This window comes from Humulus lupulus, chromosome 5 (assembly GCF_963169125.1).
Source record: "Humulus lupulus chromosome 5, drHumLupu1.1, whole genome shotgun sequence".
In the NCBI taxonomy this organism is placed as follows: domain Eukaryota; kingdom Viridiplantae; phylum Streptophyta; class Magnoliopsida; order Rosales; family Cannabaceae; genus Humulus; species Humulus lupulus.
This window is the reverse complement of record NC_084797.1, coordinates 242,745,734-242,763,702: the sequence shown is the minus strand read 5'-3', so window position 1 is coordinate 242,763,702 and position 17,969 is coordinate 242,745,734. Positions and strand designations below refer to the sequence as shown.

The following is a 17,969-nucleotide window of genomic DNA, read 5'->3' as shown; positions in this document are numbered from 1 at the left end:
AGAATGTATCTATTATAATTGGATTTTGACAAAAATTAGACAAAACAATAACTAAACTATGAAACAACATGAATTTTTTTATTAAAAAAATTAAACTTAATAAACAACAAGTTTTTATGTGATTTGGCCCTAAAAAAATGGCATACGTTAAACACTTTTATTAATTTTGAAATATCAAAGAATTGGAGAAATTGGACTCCCTATTTGAAGTTCTATTTTTGAAAGTATATAAAAAATTACATACATTGAACATTGTAATTCAAATAAACAAAATATTCAAATTATAATTCAAATTCAATGTACATAGGACTAGGCTTGTTTTTCTTTTATTTTTGTAGTAATGTCCCATTTAAACATAAATATCTTAAACGAACAATATTCTCAACAAAACGAACAATATTCTCTTATTCTTGTCGAACAATCTTCATGCTCTTTGGTTACGACCAACCAATCTTTGTCCATATCATCCAATAATTTTTGTACACATCATTGTTAAAAATGTGTGATAACGTTAGTATTAGTACGTATTAGAGTATAATGATATGTACACTTAAATTATGCACCAAAATATTACACAAATTAACGTGCCACTTTCATTTAACCAATTAAATTTATTTCAAACGGGAAGTTGGGTTAATGTTTTGGTGCACATATCATTATTCTTAGTATTATGACATTAAGATTTATCATTAGCTAATTATTTTTATTTTAACCTTAAACATACATTGACATATACGATATTTTAAAAATGTAAAATACTATTTTGATCCATGTGTTTTTTTTCGAATACGTGATTGACCTCTATGCTTTATTAAATGATAGTTCAGACCATATGTTTTACAAAATGTATCAAAATAATACATTATACCTGATTTTTTGTTAAAATATTTTCAATTATAAGATCAATTACTGAGTCATTAGAGATGTGATGAGTTCATAGAAACGGAAAAGGTGGTCGAAAAGCTAAGAATGAAATATTATATTTAAAAATATATTAACCAAAATCGAAACTATAGTACTATTTTGATCCATTTTATAAAACACAAGGTCCAAATATTATTTAAAAAAATATAGTAACTGATTGCGTGTTCAGAAAAAACAAAAGGACCAAATAAGATAAATAAGAGTTTTCATTATAGATACATGAAAGGGAATTTAATTGGTTGAGAAAGGAAGCATATTTTACACAATAGCCAAACACATGCAAATTGTGATATATAGTGGTAGACAAGGCTAAGAGCACTCACGTGTAAATACACTATTATCCAAAATTATTGGATTTCTCGAACAAATAAATATAAATATGGGAATTTTCTCAACAAAAAAATAATAATTTGTTTTTTTTTAAATAAAAAAAGTATTAACTTTAGTGTGATCTACTCCAATCACCCTAAAATTTAGCCAATTATATGCCATTTTAATGTTTTTTATTTACTTCTACCTAATTAACTATTTTTTACTCCATATTATGTTGTTAATAAAAATAATAAAATAATATTTATTTAATGAGGCTCTTTACTTTTGGAGAGATTGTCCAATAGAGTGATAATAAATAGAAAAATAAAATAACTCATTTTTTAGCTATTTTAATTATATATATAAAAAGAAAAGACAAGGCAATTTTTCTTGGATTTCTTCGATATTAGTGTAGTTTTGAATTTTAGTATACATTTAGTACAAATATATATATAAAGACAAATAATCATTATCTTATTCATAATCCTATACACCAAAAAAACTATAATTTTTATAATATATTTACAAGCTAAACAGTAATTATTAATATGTATATATCATACTTTGTAAAAATATTTAAATGCTATTCCATTGTAAAACTAAACACTTTTTTTTATATTAACATAAATCATATATAAAATTCATATCTCTAAACCAAGTACAATTATATAAATTTCTACACAATCATAGTTCATTCTTCTTATGAATAAAATAACTTCGATTTATCCATTCCAATTGGCCCTATAATTTATTTATTTTTTTAAAAAGTGTGGACTTTATTAGCAACAATCTTGTAAAATTACATTCAACACAAAAGAGGAGATAGTCTCCTTAATCAAACTACGCTCGGCCACAAAGGAAGACTCCTTTGCCAAAGCATGGGCTGCCCCATTAGCAGAGCGTTTCACAAACAAAATTGAAACATAACTGAGGTCCTTCCACAGGACTTTACAATCTTCTATAACACACCCAAAATATGAATCCATGGTAATGTTGCTTCTCAAGGCTTGAACTACAAGAACACTGTCAGTTTCAATCACCGCCTGCATCCAATTCCTTCCCTTTAGCCAGCTCAAAGCCTCGCGCACCCCCAACGCCTCTCCCAACTCCGGAGCCACATAACCAGATCTGCAAACAGAGAAAGCTTCCAAAAGGACTCCATCGTGGTCTCTGATAATTCCAGCAAAGCTGTACTTCGAGGCCTCAATGAAATTTGCTGCATCAGCATTTATCTTCAGGGATCCCAGCGGAGGTTTGCTCCATTTTTCACGCCCATCTTCAGGCAACAAGAAATGAGGCAGGGGAGCAATGTCACGGTCTTGAGCCTTCTTCCATGATGTCAACGAATGTTCAGCCAGATGCAAACTACCATAACACGAGCCCCTTTTATTCTGCCATACCCAATCGTTGCGCCTCTTCCACACATATAATATTAACTATCATAATTAATATAATTTTTACCATAAAAGTCTTTTAAGTTTTTCATTGTTTGACAATTTAATTCCTAGTAATTTATTTTATTAATTAAGTTCACGAGTTTTAAAAACAATAATAATTAAACCAGTTTAATTTAAAAAAATTAACAAGATTCTAAATTTTTATAAATAATTTTGATATTTTTTAATATTATATACCTCTGAAATTTTGTACACATCATATTATAAAAATATATATATTTAAAAACTAAGAATTTTATAAAAAATAAACAATACAATCTTTATTGTAACAATTTATAAAACTCAAGAACTTGATAATTTTTTTTTTCTTCTTTTTCTTAGAACCTAAATTGCCAAACAAAATAAAATTTAAAAATATTTATGCTAAAATCCCTTAATATAAATGCGCGGCTCATATTATACAACAAACTGTCCCAATATAATTATTCATTAGTCTCTATTATAGTGTAGTGAGAAAATTGCATGAGTCTAGTAAGCTTTCACCTAAAAAATGATATATTCCTATGTGTATATATTGAAAGAGACAAACTTTTGGGTAGACAAAACAACCTATTAACGTTTCACACTCACTACTAAAGTGTTGTACATTACAACCACCAACTCTCGCATCCATAAATATATATATATATATATATATATTTAGGAAGTTATTATCAAATACTAACAATTATAACAATTATGATGATGTGACAATATAATAATTGATATAGCAAATCATCAGGTAAATATTTATTTCCTACATTAATTTTGAATTTAATTTTTTTTTTCAATAATTAATTGTGTTTCCAACTAATAACAAACACTAATTATATTTAGAAATTGACATGCATTTAAAAAATGAAAAGTTTATAATATTATATTTTCATAATAAATACACGCTTTTCATTAGCTAACCTTTTAAAAAATTTGAAAAAAATCAAAATTTATTTTAAAAAATATTAATTAACAACATAAATATTTATCATTGATCTTAATCCAATGATTAACATGAAAGTAGCCATCCATGAGTAATAATCATTAATAGTGCACCTATATATATATAGTGTAAGAAACTTGAAATGTACGTTTTCTTAATTTTATTTAGAATATTTATTAATTATTTATTATGTTTTTATGACTGCCGTATAAATTTTTAATAAAAAAAATAATATTATTGTCATATTTTAATAAAATATTATATAGAAAATTAAACCATAACATTGTTTATATATATATTTTTAAAATAATACGATAATATTTTAGATCACAAACTACTCTATTTAAGGTATAAAACATTCATGGTATTATTCAAATCACACCTCAATGATTGGAGAATAAACTTTTTATTTTTGATAGAAGATAAATGTTATTCTAATTTCCTATTTAGTTACAGAGTCATATTATTTGTACACACGAAACTTATATAATGTATTTATTATGTATTATATATTATTGTAATAATAATATTTTATAACATGTGAATTTATATTAATATAATTATTAAATATCTAGTGTTTTTATTAAATATTATTATAATAATAATATAAATGGGAGCGATTATAACACATCTACTTTTTTTACAACATTGATGCATCATTTTTCTATTTTCGGCACCTATATAGATATAATCAAATGTTTTTTATATGACGATGCACATTGTAGCTATCTAGAACATCCTACAAATTTTCAAGAAAATCTGAATAAATTATGGTACCGAAAAAAAGGTTTAAACTGTTTGTTGCACGCATGCTTGTTTTTTTTTGTGTACACGTGTAAAATTTGACAGTTTGAACCTTGTTTTTGGCTTCGTAAAATATTATGAATTTCTTGAAAATTTGTTAGATGTTCGAAATAACTACAATGTATATTGTCATATAAATTTTTTTGGATTATATCTATCCAAGTGTCGAAAATAGAAAAAGGATGCACCGATGTTGTAAAAAAAATGAACACGTTGTAGTCGCTCCCATATTTTATAATATTTGAATTTATACTAATATAATTATTAGTAAATATTTATTTTAGCAAAATTTTATAAAAATTAGGATTATATATTATATGTTATATATTATTATTATAATAATATTTTATAACATTTGAATTTATATGGATATAATTAATAAATATCTAGTCTAGTATTAAATATTATTATAATAATGATATTTTATAACATCTAAATTTATAATTAATATAATTAATAAATATCTAATGATATTTTATAATATTTGAATTTATATTAATATAATTAATAAAATTTTATTTTTAATTAGTTTAAAAAGTATATTCCGTTAAATATTTAGAATATTCTGTTAAAGTTAATAAAACAAACTGTTAAAATAAAAATAATTCGCTATCTACACACTTTTTATATAGAAGATATATATATTTCTCATTCTGTAGGATTTGTTTTTTTCATTATCTCAGCAGGAACTTTTTCTAATATTGGTACATGGATTAGTTATACTTCAAATTTTTTTCTATATGATGATGTACATTGTAGTTATAAGCGATTTCTCATAAAGTTTTGGAAAATTATGGATAATTTAAGGTATCAAAATCAAGATTCAGATAGTCTATTTCAGGTGTGTCAGCTTGCTTTTTATACGTATGTGAAACAAGTTGTTTAAATAACAATTTCGGTACCTTAAATTGTTTAGAATTTTTTGAAAACTTGTGAAATGTCATTTATAAGTACAATTTACATTGTCATATAAAAAATTGTGGTTACAACTATATGCATGTACTAAAAAGCTCACTCAAGTAGATCTTCAACTGAGTTATGTTGTAAAAGCTCCAAATATATATTTATATATAGTAAACTTAGACAACATAATATTTTTGGATAAGAAAGATTATTATTTGGAAAAATATTTTATCTCATAAAGAAATAATTCATTAATTTAGTAACCAATGAATGTTTATTAATGTAAGAAAATAATTTGAGGATAATGATCCTAATTTGAGGATAATAATAATTTAAGTAATAATAATAATACTATATACACATTATATATTGCATATATCATGATTGAATATGTTCTCCACATATATTGTAATTTATACATTGCAATATTTGAGGGAAATTCTTAAAAAGTATTTAGTAGTGTTTAAGAGAATAATTTTAAAAGATAAATTTAAGAAAATAGCATTTTGTAGTGTTTTCAAGAATAGTTTAAAAAAATACAAAATTTTGAGAAAAATTTGATTTAATGCATATTTTGAAAAGAAAAAAAACTAGCAAATAATATTACTTGTTGTATTTATTTAAGTAGTTATTAATATATATATACTAATATTTATTTATTTTAAATTTTTTTTTGTTATTGAAAGAGTGATTCGAACTTGAGATTTCTTTTTGTCAGAATAAGCGTGTAGCATCGTTAAACTATGCTTACGACCATATTTATTTGTTTAAATTAAAACATAAATAAGAAATAGTAGCAAGTACAAACTTTATTATTATTTAATAAATATTACTATTTTATATTATTTTTATTTATAAAATATTTGATTAATAAAGATCATGGAATATCTTTTTTTTTTTGGAGATGAAGCATGGAATATCTGTTAGGGATGTACTGTGTAGATGTCCTTTTACTATTTTATTTGCAAATCATTTGAGAGGTACTTCAACGGCCAAAATTAAATATATTTTCCAGTTATAAAAATCCAATAAAAGAAAAGAAGAGAAGAGAAGAGAAGACAGAACATAACAAATTCGATAATTAAATTATATTCTTTTTTTATTTATTTTATTTTTTAGTAGTAAATGAATATGAGAAGGTTTTCAAAATCCACCAACTAGACCACTTGTGTTTGTACCACATCTTATTGTCTTTCTCTATTGCCTTAAAACAACTCATGGATACCAATAAGAATCCACCCTTATTAATATGATTAAAAATTAATTACTATATGAAATGATTTGTTTTTATATTGTATCATGATATAATGGTCAATTAGTTTACTTATTTGAATGTAAAAAAAATTAATACAAATAGTATTTTTCTTCTCGAACTATGACCGTTTTAGGGTTTTACTTTCCGAATTTTTTGTACCAAGAAAATCTTCTCCCAAATTATAGAAATTATTGAAAAAGTACCTCTTTTGTTACATTCCAATAATTTTTCAAAATATGATTTGTTTTTATATTGTATCGTGATCTAAAGGTCAATTAGTTTACTTATTTGAATATTAAAAAAAATTATTACCACTTATAATTAGCTTCAAGAATACTATTATAATAATTAATTCTAAATTCTAAATTATTCATTAAATTTAATTTTATGACAAATACAAAAATATATAAAAAAAAATACTATATTTTCATCATTTTATAGCATTAGTTGTCCCTTAAATTTATCTAGATTTACAAAATAATCCTCTCTTTTTTTTTAACAATTAAGTTCATAAGTTTAGAAATTGATTTAATAAATTTGTAACAAATTCTCAATAATTATGTTAAATGAATTTGTTGCGAATTTGCAATATAATTTTAAATATGCATACATATATCAATTTTTTATATATATTGAAATTCCGTTTTATAGGATTTACATATATAATTGTTAAAAAAATTATAATTTATATTAAATCACAAACTAAATTAATTCCAATGATATAATTACAATAAAAAATCAGGAGATTATTCTTATAATGGGATGAAATATTCCATTGTATTGTACCATATATTTATACCCACCAAGAAACATGATAATAAAGGAGCCCAAATTCTTTGACAAAACGAAAATATATATTATTGGAAATCAATTAGTGAAATATTTTAGTATCACACTACACAAATTAATTGGAGTTCACTTTAATTTGGAATAATTTATAAGAAATTAAGATAATTAGCTGACAAATACTTTTTTTTATTTGATTAAATTAATTAAGATAAGAATAATAGAAATGAACCTAATCTTAATTGGAAGGATTAAAAGGCAACTTATCTTTAAATAAAAAAATAAAAGAAAAAAAAATTAGAGCCATAGAAGACTAAGCAAAGGAATCCCAATCAATCTACAATGGAGAAGAATCTGATTTGGTAGACCAAAATATTCTATTTCATTAATACTTTTTGTATTTAAATAAAATTTTCTAAATTATATATATAATAGTTATTATTTTTTTAAATGTGGGGGTTGTTGGTCTTTGTTGAACAATCCAAAAATTGCCCAATCAATTAGAACAATGAAAAAGTTTTCATGGGAAGTGAATTGGCAACTGAGGTGTACCACCACTAGACCAAAAAATAAAATAATAATAATAATAAAAAAAACTTTGTATTTAAATTTATTATTAATAATAATAAACTTAACTATTGTTCCACAATATCAACCCACTTCATATTCCTATGTCACAAAAATGGACATAAATCCAAACTAAATATTATATAATTGATTTTCTGAAAATTTTAGCAAGACATAAACAAAAGCCAAGTCACTTTCACTTTATTTTTATTTATTCATTTACATAATTAAAAATACTTATATTTATATTTTATTTTGTTGGTAATATGTGACATACCATTAAGTTAGTGACTTAGAGTGCAAAGACAATTGTACAAATGTATATTTAATTAAAGTTACAAGCTTGGCCAAGTCAGAATTGAGAAACTTCAATCTAAAAATTTAAATTAAAATAAATTCAAAAAAATTGAAGTCAACTACTACAATAAACCATATTGCTATTATTATTCATTAATTAATTTATTTAATTAAATTTTTTTAAATGTTGTCTTGTTTAATTAGAGAAAGTGAAATTATAGTATTGAAAACCAAGTTCTCCTCCTAATCACAAACAAATACTATGAGTTTATGTCTTTTTGGACTCTGAGTTTTATCTCATTACTTGTTTGGATTTTGTGTTTTGACAAATTACTTTTTGGACTATATGTTTTATAAAAATGGTTAAAATAGAACCCTAAACTCAATTTTGATGAAGAAAAAATTGAATATAACAATACAGTTTTAAAGCAGAATGATTTTATTTTTGTTCTAAATTGTTAGTTTGGTAAATTATTTGTGATTTTAGTTGAGAAAACATTGACCAAAATCGATTTTAGGGTTCTATTTTAACTATTTTACAAAATATAAGGTCTAAAAAATAATTTATCAAAATACAGAGTCCAAATAAGTATGAGACAAAATACAAAATCTAAAAATGTATAAGGGTTTATATTTTTTTGGACCCTGTGTTTTTTCCCATTACCTATTTGGATCCTGTGTTTTGACAAATTACTTTTTGAACCCTATGTTTTGTACAATGGTTAAAATAGAACCCTAAACTCAATTTTTATGAAGAAAAAATTGAATATAACAACACAGTTTTTAAGCAGAATAATTTTATTTTTGTTCTGAATTGTTAGTTTGGTAAATTATTTGTGATTTTAGTTGAGAAAACATTGATCAAAATCGGGTTTAGGGTTCTATTTTAACTATTTTACAAAACATAGGGTCCAAAAAATAATTTATCAAAATACAGGGTCCAAACAGATACTGAGAAAAAATATATAGTCCAAAAAAGTATAAACACAAATAATATTAGTATAGGTAAAAATGTTAGCTTTACTATATTTTAAATAAAGGTCGGCCGCAGCCAAAAGATAATGCTTAATACTTTTTCTTAGTCCATCAAAGTAATCATATTTTGGTGTTTTTTTTTATTTAATATATTTTATATCATTTAAAAAAAAAAAAAAAGGAGATATTTATAAATAAATACATAAAAATATGGAGGAGTCATTGTTGGAATCCATTGATGAGAACACGTTGCCAAAGCTACGTATTAGTATAGATTATCGTTCTCTACTACTCCAAAAGTATTGGGAGTTTCATACCAATTTGATATACAATATACCAAAAATAATAATGAAAATAAAAACTTGGGTTCTTCTTTTTTCTTGTAATTAAAGCTAAAAGGAGCATTTCCTTAGAAGATTATGGTAATGATTACAACATGAGAGTTCTGACTTTTTTTTTTTTAATTTTCTTCTTGTTTTTATTTTTAATAAACGAAAGAAGAAAGTTTGGATTTAGATGACTAGAACAAATTGAAGTTTGTGTTAGTTGACTATATTATATATTGTCGAGTGTTGTTACTTAATGTGAAAGTAATACTGCAATTAGTATTAAAAATTGTAAATTGGATTAAATTGGGCTTATTCATGATAACTCCATGTTCAAGTTGGTTGCTCGTACTCTCTTTTCTTAGTAATGGCGGTCAATAACAAGATTTGTTATGCTATAATGCTAATTAGTTGGGCATTTTATTTGGTGATATATTACATTTTGAGAAATCGGTGAAAATGACTTATTTTTTTTTAAGTAATTTTGTGCTATAGTTTACTTTTGATAATTTTTTGCAAAATTGCCTCACTAGTTGTTTATATTTTTCGATTAGCTGTCTAAAATTTTTTATTGACTTTTTCAATTTTTCGACTAGCTGTCTAAATTTTCGATTAGCTATCTAAATTATGAGATGTTATTTTGCAAAAAAAATATTAAAACTAGGCTAGAGTACAAAATGACTTTAAAAAATAAGTCATTTTGCCAAAACACCCTTAATTTTATTGTCTAAATTTTCGGACAACTTTGTTTTATGTTAGTCACTCTTTTAAGAGATAACTTGAAAAATACCCACTCTACTTCTAAGATTAATTAACCAAAAATAGTCACTAAATACATTTAGTTTAATATTACTTATTTGTAAATCATATTTCTTATAGTACAACTTAAAATGTACATTGTGTTGTGAGTATTTGAATAGAAAAAAAATATAACAAAAATAATAACTAAAATACTGGTTATAAAATGAAAAAAAATTCAAAATATGATTACAAAATAGAGATGATAACCTAAAATAAGTACACTACTTAATTTTAATGCGGCCTATAGTCTGACCAAACATACCCTTAGATTAGACAAAAGACTTATTTGGTTGGTTGAGATTTCTCCCCCGATTACATCGGTAATCTTTGTGATGCATTCTTTTTCAATCACAAATCACTCTAAAAAGAAAAGTTAATATGCACCAAAAAAAAACTACAAAGACCAATAGAGAAGAAAGAAACAAACAATGGAATTGTCAAAGTAAAGTTGATAAGAATTGAAAAAGACACAGAGACCATAGCATGCTCTCAAGAGGAATTAAATTGACGATAAAAACAGTTTCATTTTCAGATACCAAACTGTGGTTGTGACAAAGAAAAAAAACTTGTTTTGATTGTAAATGGGTGTGTCCCAGTTACGTATGTGGATATTATGGATATGCAGGCATGGATGGACCCATTGGGAGTACCAAACAAGCTGGAGTCGTGTTGAGATTTGCTAGCCACGAATGCCAACCAATGAGAGCCCCCACACCCCCCACATACACACATATATATATATATATATATATGTGGCTAGGTTTTGAGATGTGTTTGCCAATACAAAGCCAAATTTGTACATTAAATGTTTAGCATCAATAACTTCGAGGGCCTACGTCAATGAATGGTGGTGTGGCCATGCATCGAACTGCCGCGTTTTGTAGCTAAGTTTATTTGTTCGATTGGTTGTGTCAGTTGCTAGCATTGTTATGCGCAAAAAAGATAAGAATAAGAGATAGAAATATATGGTTTAGAATGTTCTATTTTAAATCCAATTGATAACGAGTAGATAATTATTTGATGTATGATACTTTTGAAAATAGACTATATAGAATGCTACATAATATAGAATCAGAGTGTATTGCTATAGTGTAGCATGACAACATCATTTTAGGTTGATTAGGCAGTTTCACATATTTTATTTAAAATTAAAATATATGAAATCTGATTGAAACAATAAACATGTAAGGTGATATTAGGCACCATTAGTATCCTTAGTAATCATAGAATTAAGGGTGTGATAAGACTCTTGGAATTTTATATCAAAACCAATTAGGAATGAGTAAAATGTATTGATTACTCACATAGAATCACACTCTTGTAAAATCAAATGAATCTATGAATACATTCAACTACTCTAAAACTGACTATAGATCTATTTTTTTCCACCTCGTGGGAAGGATAGGAAAAAAAACAGAATGAACGATACACTCTTAACTCGTATGAATAGTTAAACAACTTCTCATTACACAAACATAAAATCTTCTAATCGGTTCAATAGTGACTCAAGACTAGGGATGACAATATTACCCATGGCTACGGTTACTCATGATTATTCGATCCAAATGAGGCGTGAAAAAACCATTCTAAGCGGGGAAATGACTGGGGTGGGGAATAATTGCCCTGCATATATACGGGCAGCTGGCATATTCAATATGGTGCAGGTACACTATTAGCATAATCTGCCCTGATATATACTAACCTGTGTGAAGAAAGACCACAATGTGATGCAAAACTCAACACTTCAATCGACAAAGCTTGACACACTTAATATCTAAACAAGTTTTTCTAGTTGGATCTGATCACATACTAACCAGGTGCCATCAGCTAATTCTAAATATTCTAAGCTCAAATTTTAGTGATGTCTTCATGTTATGGAGAAATATAAAAAAGTGAATCTCAGCCATTAATACTTCATTAGGCAAACCGAAAAAGGAGCCAAATTTCAAAGTGCAGAAAGGAAACTAATCACCATCCAATTCATAAATGAACTTTAAGAGACTTTTATCAAGCTGCCCCTGCACTGAGTTTGTTAGTCAATGCTATTTAGCAGCCTTTTGCAATGATTGGAGTGAAAAATACTACTGACCTATAAAAAGAAAGTATCACCGTTTAAAGGTAATGCTTGTTTCAGTATCTATATATCATCATTGGATGCAGTGCTTGAAGTAAACTAGCAACAATTTATATACAGTATGTGCAAGTGTATACAAATACAAAACAAGTAATATAGTCTCCACATGGATTGAGTTAGTAATAGATTGTGCAAAATCAACACTTAGCAACAGTGAAAAGGCTCAAAAATTGATCCTTAAACGAAATTGTCTCCTCCATTTTGTAAGGCACTAGGTCTTGGGGGGTGAATCTGCAATCTGGGGTATTGGAATACATTCAAGATTTGACTCAAGTCCCCCAGTTGCAGAAACTTTAACAACTTCGACAAGCCCTTCTTCTTCCTTGAGTCCAGCTCCAGAAGCAACTTTGAAACTCTGCAAATGCTTCTTCATTGTTGCCAATAGGGATCCCAACAAAGTATGTTGTTCAGAAGGATTTGTGTTTGGAGGCAGAAAAAATTCTAGCACATAGTTATCATTTCCAGTGTGGCTGCTCTGTAAGCAGACAGCAAAACAGCTAGTTAATTCGAACATACGTGCATAGTGTACCAAAGGGTACTCATTTTTGCAAAACTGAGTAATGTCACTGCTGAAGCATAAGTTGCGAGAATCGAAAGCCCTGCCAGCAACCCCTTGTCCCTTTTGCAAGTGATGCTCGAGACATGCCTCTCGAAAACCCCACATTCGAGCATCTACAACGTAGAATGCTACTTCAGCTGTGGACAAACAGACTTGTCCCATACAACTACCATCAAAACTAGTACAGTTTTCCTTTAGGCCACCTCCACAAGCAAGAACATTGCAATGCAAGCATGGAACCCAGGTCTGAGCCATTGGTAACTTGTGTGTTTCACAGGCTGCTGTCAATATCTCTAAAATTTCAGCTATTGCGCATTGACGACCTTCATTACAAATCTGGTTAACAAGAATTGCCAATTATTTCAATCTGGGAAAGTAGAGGAGAAAGAGAATATACATTATAGTTGCAACTCACCTGTGAATTAGTATGATGTAATATCTCTGAACTTCTCAAGTTTACTGCCTGCGAGAGAAGCAAAGCTATGTGATTATCAGAATTAAACAGGTTTGAATAAAATTGATTGTTGGGAATTCAAACAAAGTTCCATATGGATTAGAAGTGGAGAACAAATGGGATTAATAAGTATAGACACATCTTACCAATGAGAGATTTTTGTTAGAGACTGAAATCAAAGCCATGAGGGCCTTGGCCCAAAGTGGACAATATCATACCAATGTGGAGATAGGTGGTGTCTATAGGGATTTTTCAAATACAGGACTCAACAATCATATAAGCATCAAATTTTATTTATACAAAACTCAGAAAGGGCATACTGCTTTTTGCAGGCACCAAAATATAATGTTGAGTTATTCAACCTCAAGTGCTTTGCAGACTTTATCAAACTCAGGTGCATAGTTGATCTTCTCCGAAGTCATTACAAGCTCAAGTACACCAACACAAGCCTGTCCAGAAGGTTCAAACACAGGCAAAGCCAAACTACCTCGCACGTTGTAATGCTGAGCATGGTCTAGACGAGGGTACTCACAGATGGAGTAGTACTGCACATTTGGAGTCCACTCAGGCAATTTTTGTTGGAAAACACGACCAGGAAGCCCAAGAACTCCATTGGTCTCCCCATCCACAGAAAACATATACATCAGAGATACCATTCTATACTGATGGAGTCCATTACTATCTGGATCAAGAACAAAGGGTTGCCCTGAAGTTGTAAGTACATACCGATTCCCATTCTTTACTGGTACCCAAACCTGAGCCAGGACATGCTGATCAATTGAATCCTTCAAATACCCAAGTGCTTGAGTCAACCTCTCTTTTATCCAATGATGCCCATTTGGTGAGGTAACTGATATGCTCTCCTCGTTCCCAGCTGGGCTTTCTGCTACTGAATTAGAATTGCCTGTATTTTGTGATATTTCAGAACAAATGAGTGAACCTAGTGCTGAGACAGTTGCTCAAAAACTCTCAAGTTAGACAAGAAACAAAATATTCAGTTCCAAGATGGAATTCAAATCTTTCCAAATAAATTTTGGAAATGAAAGAAAGGGAGCTCAATTTGGCATAACCCAATGCCTAAACTTTACCTTGTTCGTTGCTGAAATATGTGACCTAGAAAAACTACAACAAATTATATAATTGCAGCAACTATTTTAACAATCAAGCAGCGCCATTTAGGTGAGAAACCCAAAAATTAGAGACTATTTTAGCACAAACCATCATTTTCTTTGGTTCATACCAGTTTCTTGAACAATCACTCTAGTCATTTTCGATTCAGAAAAGGAAATTCAAGGCAAACATAGCAAAACAGATCACCAGCGAAATAAACAAAGCTGGCTAATAAACGAAATCCATTCAAACTCAGACCATAAGCGAATAGGAGTGATTTAATAAGAAAAACTCACATGAAGACCGAAAAGAGTCAGCCATGGCTGAATTCGCCTGTTGACAGAGCTTAGTTTTTCTTTTTTTGAAAAGGAGCTTAGTATTGTTAGTTAGTTACTGTTATATTGTTGTTGTTGTTGACATTGCTACTGTTATTGTTATTTATTTGGGTTTTGTTATAAATACTTGCATATATATTTTTAAAATACTATATTATACTTAAGTATTTTGTTTAAATATTATGTATATATATATTCTTAGCCTTTGTATTTTGACCCATTTAAAAATAAAAAAATATAATTTAGTTTATTGTTGTATATTGAGTTTTGTTTCGTGTATTTAATATTTTTATAGGGCAGGTAATTATTTGTTATCTTGTGTTTTTGTGCATCGTTTTGGTACCATGCGTTTACAATAATACTCATTTGTTACTTTGTATTTTGAAATTATACATATTCGGTACCCTATATATTTTGAAATCGTACATATTTTATACTTTAAACTCAAATTTAATTAATAAAATTTTATCAAATTATTCAAACTGCTCTCAATTATAAGAGTTCTAAATTCAAATTTAATTACTTAATTATATATAACTTATGATAGTTTTATCATATTGATAAAATTTTATTTATCAAATCTCAGTCTAAAATACCAAATATGAATGATTTAAAAATACTTAGTGAAAAAAAAAGAGATTCAAAATGATATTTTGTAAAAATACCGAGTATCAAATAAGTAAATTCTCAATATTTGCTTTGATGTATTTGGACTTTTAATAATTAATAAATGTTGGATAAATTTAAGTTTGAGAAAAACGAAATGCATTCGCTAACTAAACTAAAAGAACATATATTCTTATAATTTCAATAATAATAGAGTACATGAATTATTTTAAAATAAACAGATAATAATACCATCTATTTATTTAATTTGTTTAAAATTTTCTAATATTTTATAAAAAAAATTTAAAAATATTATATCACATTTTTTTAGAAAAAAATATATTTTAAGATCGCATATAATTCCTTTTTGTTAATCCAATTGACCAAAACAAACAATGGCATGAGCAAAGAAAAGGAATATAATGATCCACAAAAGCATAGTGAAAGGAGCTCATATTCTTTTAAAGACGATCATATTATTCAAAATCTAAGTACACAAATCTTATTATCACACCACATGAGTTCACTTTAGTTTGAAATAGTTTATAAAGAAATTAAGAGAATTATAGCTTCCATATATACAAGAATTTTTTTTAGTAGGGTGCAAGTTTTTAATATGATATACATAAATAATATTGCCTATATTTATTATAATAATAATACAAAACATATACCAAAACATAGAACAATTAGAATTGTATTGATGAAAGTCATATACAAATTTCTTTTTATATTTGACTGCTCTAAAAAAAAGCATTAAGAAACATATATTGTAGAAAAATAAACACTCAAAAAAGTAAATAATGACCAATATTTACTATGAGACGTTAGTCCACCCAAAATTCAAATTTTGAATATTTTTGCAGCAAAATATCACCAAAAAAATGAAGAATAAAGTGGCTGCCCGAGTTTGAAGTTGAAGTTTTTCGATCAGGTGTTAGAAAACGAAAAAGTATATTTTGATTCTAGTATGTTTTCAATGTATTGAAATCCATAAAAAAAGTGTAATGGGAAGTTAGTATTGATGAATAAACTATTTTTCACTATTTTTCACAACAATGGATGGTCTCATATTACTAATGTATATTTTTTTACCGATTTTGTTACTCGTCTAATATCTATGTTCCTCGTGAGAATTAGATTTGTGAAACTGAGGCAAAATTGTGTTTATATTTTTAGAGAGTTGAATCATGTAAAAATTGTCTGAAATAGATATTTGGACTCTAACGTTCACAAACAAAATATATTGAACGTAATTTTTGAAACAAAATAAACATAAGTGTTTATTTATTAGGCGCAACATGATTAAACTGCACAATTTATTTAAATGACGATACAATTTAAACTAAAAAAAATAAGTTTATTTAGTGGTTTAAATGATCGAGTAATGAAAGAATGAAACTATAATAAATAAATTAGTTTCAATTAATATATAACTGAAATTTTTGAGGACCTTATGAAAAAATCAAAATAATCAAGAGTGTTAAATTTGACGATTAAATTAAACTTGTTTGTATATTTTTAAAATATAAAAAATTAACAATAATATTATAGTTTAACTACAATATTAAACCTGATCAAATAAGCACAATTTCATAAAGTAATTAATTTGGTTCATTATATTAAGTTGGGTTTATACCTTTCTGGATTTTGTGTATTTTTTCATTATCTGTTTGGACCCTGTATTTTGACAAATTACTTTTTGGACCCAATGTTTTGTAAAATAGTTAAAATAGAACCATAAACTCAATTTTGATGAAGAAAAAATTGAATATAACAACACAGTTTTTAAGCAGAATGATTTTATTTTTGTTTTGAATTGTTAGTTTGGTAAATTATTTGTGATTTTAGTTAAAAAAACATTGACCAAAATCGGGTTTAGGGTTCTATTTTAACAATTTTACAAAATATAAAGTCTAAAAAGTAATTTGTCAAAACACATGGTCCAAACAAATAATGAGAAAAAGCACAGGGTCCAAAAAAAAGTATAAATCCTATTAAGTTAAGCATGTTAAATATACATATTCTTCAAAATTTAAAACATTATAATAAGATTTATTGTATAATAAACAAATCTGTTTTAATGTATATGGTTAGAGATTCAACAACAAATAAATATACGTATAAAACTCAGTTAAAAAAATAAGAGAAATAAACAAAAATATTTATTTCGTGTTATATACAAATCGTATATACAGTAGCTCAATTGTAATACTCAACTCTTATTTTTGAAACAAAAAACCATATTAAAAACCCCAAACGCGTGATCCAAGGGGAATAGTGAAAATTTTAATTTTCAAACACACCAAATTTTAAAATACTTACCAAATATAAAGTCATAAAAAATAAAAATATTAATGGAGTGATAATGTAAATAGTTTCAACTCTATTATTATTGGGAGGTTAGATCTCAAAAATTTCAATTCCCTTTCTCAACCCGTGACCAAT

At 26.7% G+C, this 17,969-nt stretch overlaps 2 protein-coding genes across 2 annotated transcripts; both read right to left on the bottom strand.

Annotated features, from left to right (window-relative positions):
- Nucleotides 1-2,015: 2,015 nt before the first annotated feature.
- On the bottom strand, nucleotides 2,016-3,123 carry LOC133780194 (uncharacterized). The gene is made up of 2 exons (XM_062220064.1): nucleotides 3,103-3,123; nucleotides 2,016-2,651 (listed from the first exon to the last, which is right to left on the bottom strand). The coding sequence occupies exons 1-2, from the start codon at nucleotides 3,121-3,123 to the stop codon at nucleotides 2,016-2,018; spliced, it is 657 nt and encodes a 218-aa protein (XP_062076048.1).
- A 9,363-nt stretch (nucleotides 3,124-12,486) lies between these two features.
- Nucleotides 12,487-15,005, bottom strand: LOC133778643 (protein NLP6-like). The gene is made up of 4 exons (XM_062218632.1): nucleotides 14,877-15,005; nucleotides 13,833-14,374; nucleotides 13,432-13,479; nucleotides 12,487-13,352 (listed from the first exon to the last, which is right to left on the bottom strand). Exons 1-4 carry the CDS (start codon nucleotides 14,899-14,901, stop codon nucleotides 12,669-12,671), a joined length of 1,299 nt encoding a protein of 432 aa, XP_062074616.1. The 5' UTR covers nucleotides 14,902-15,005; the 3' UTR covers nucleotides 12,487-12,668.
- Between the last annotated feature and the right edge of the window lie 2,964 nt (nucleotides 15,006-17,969).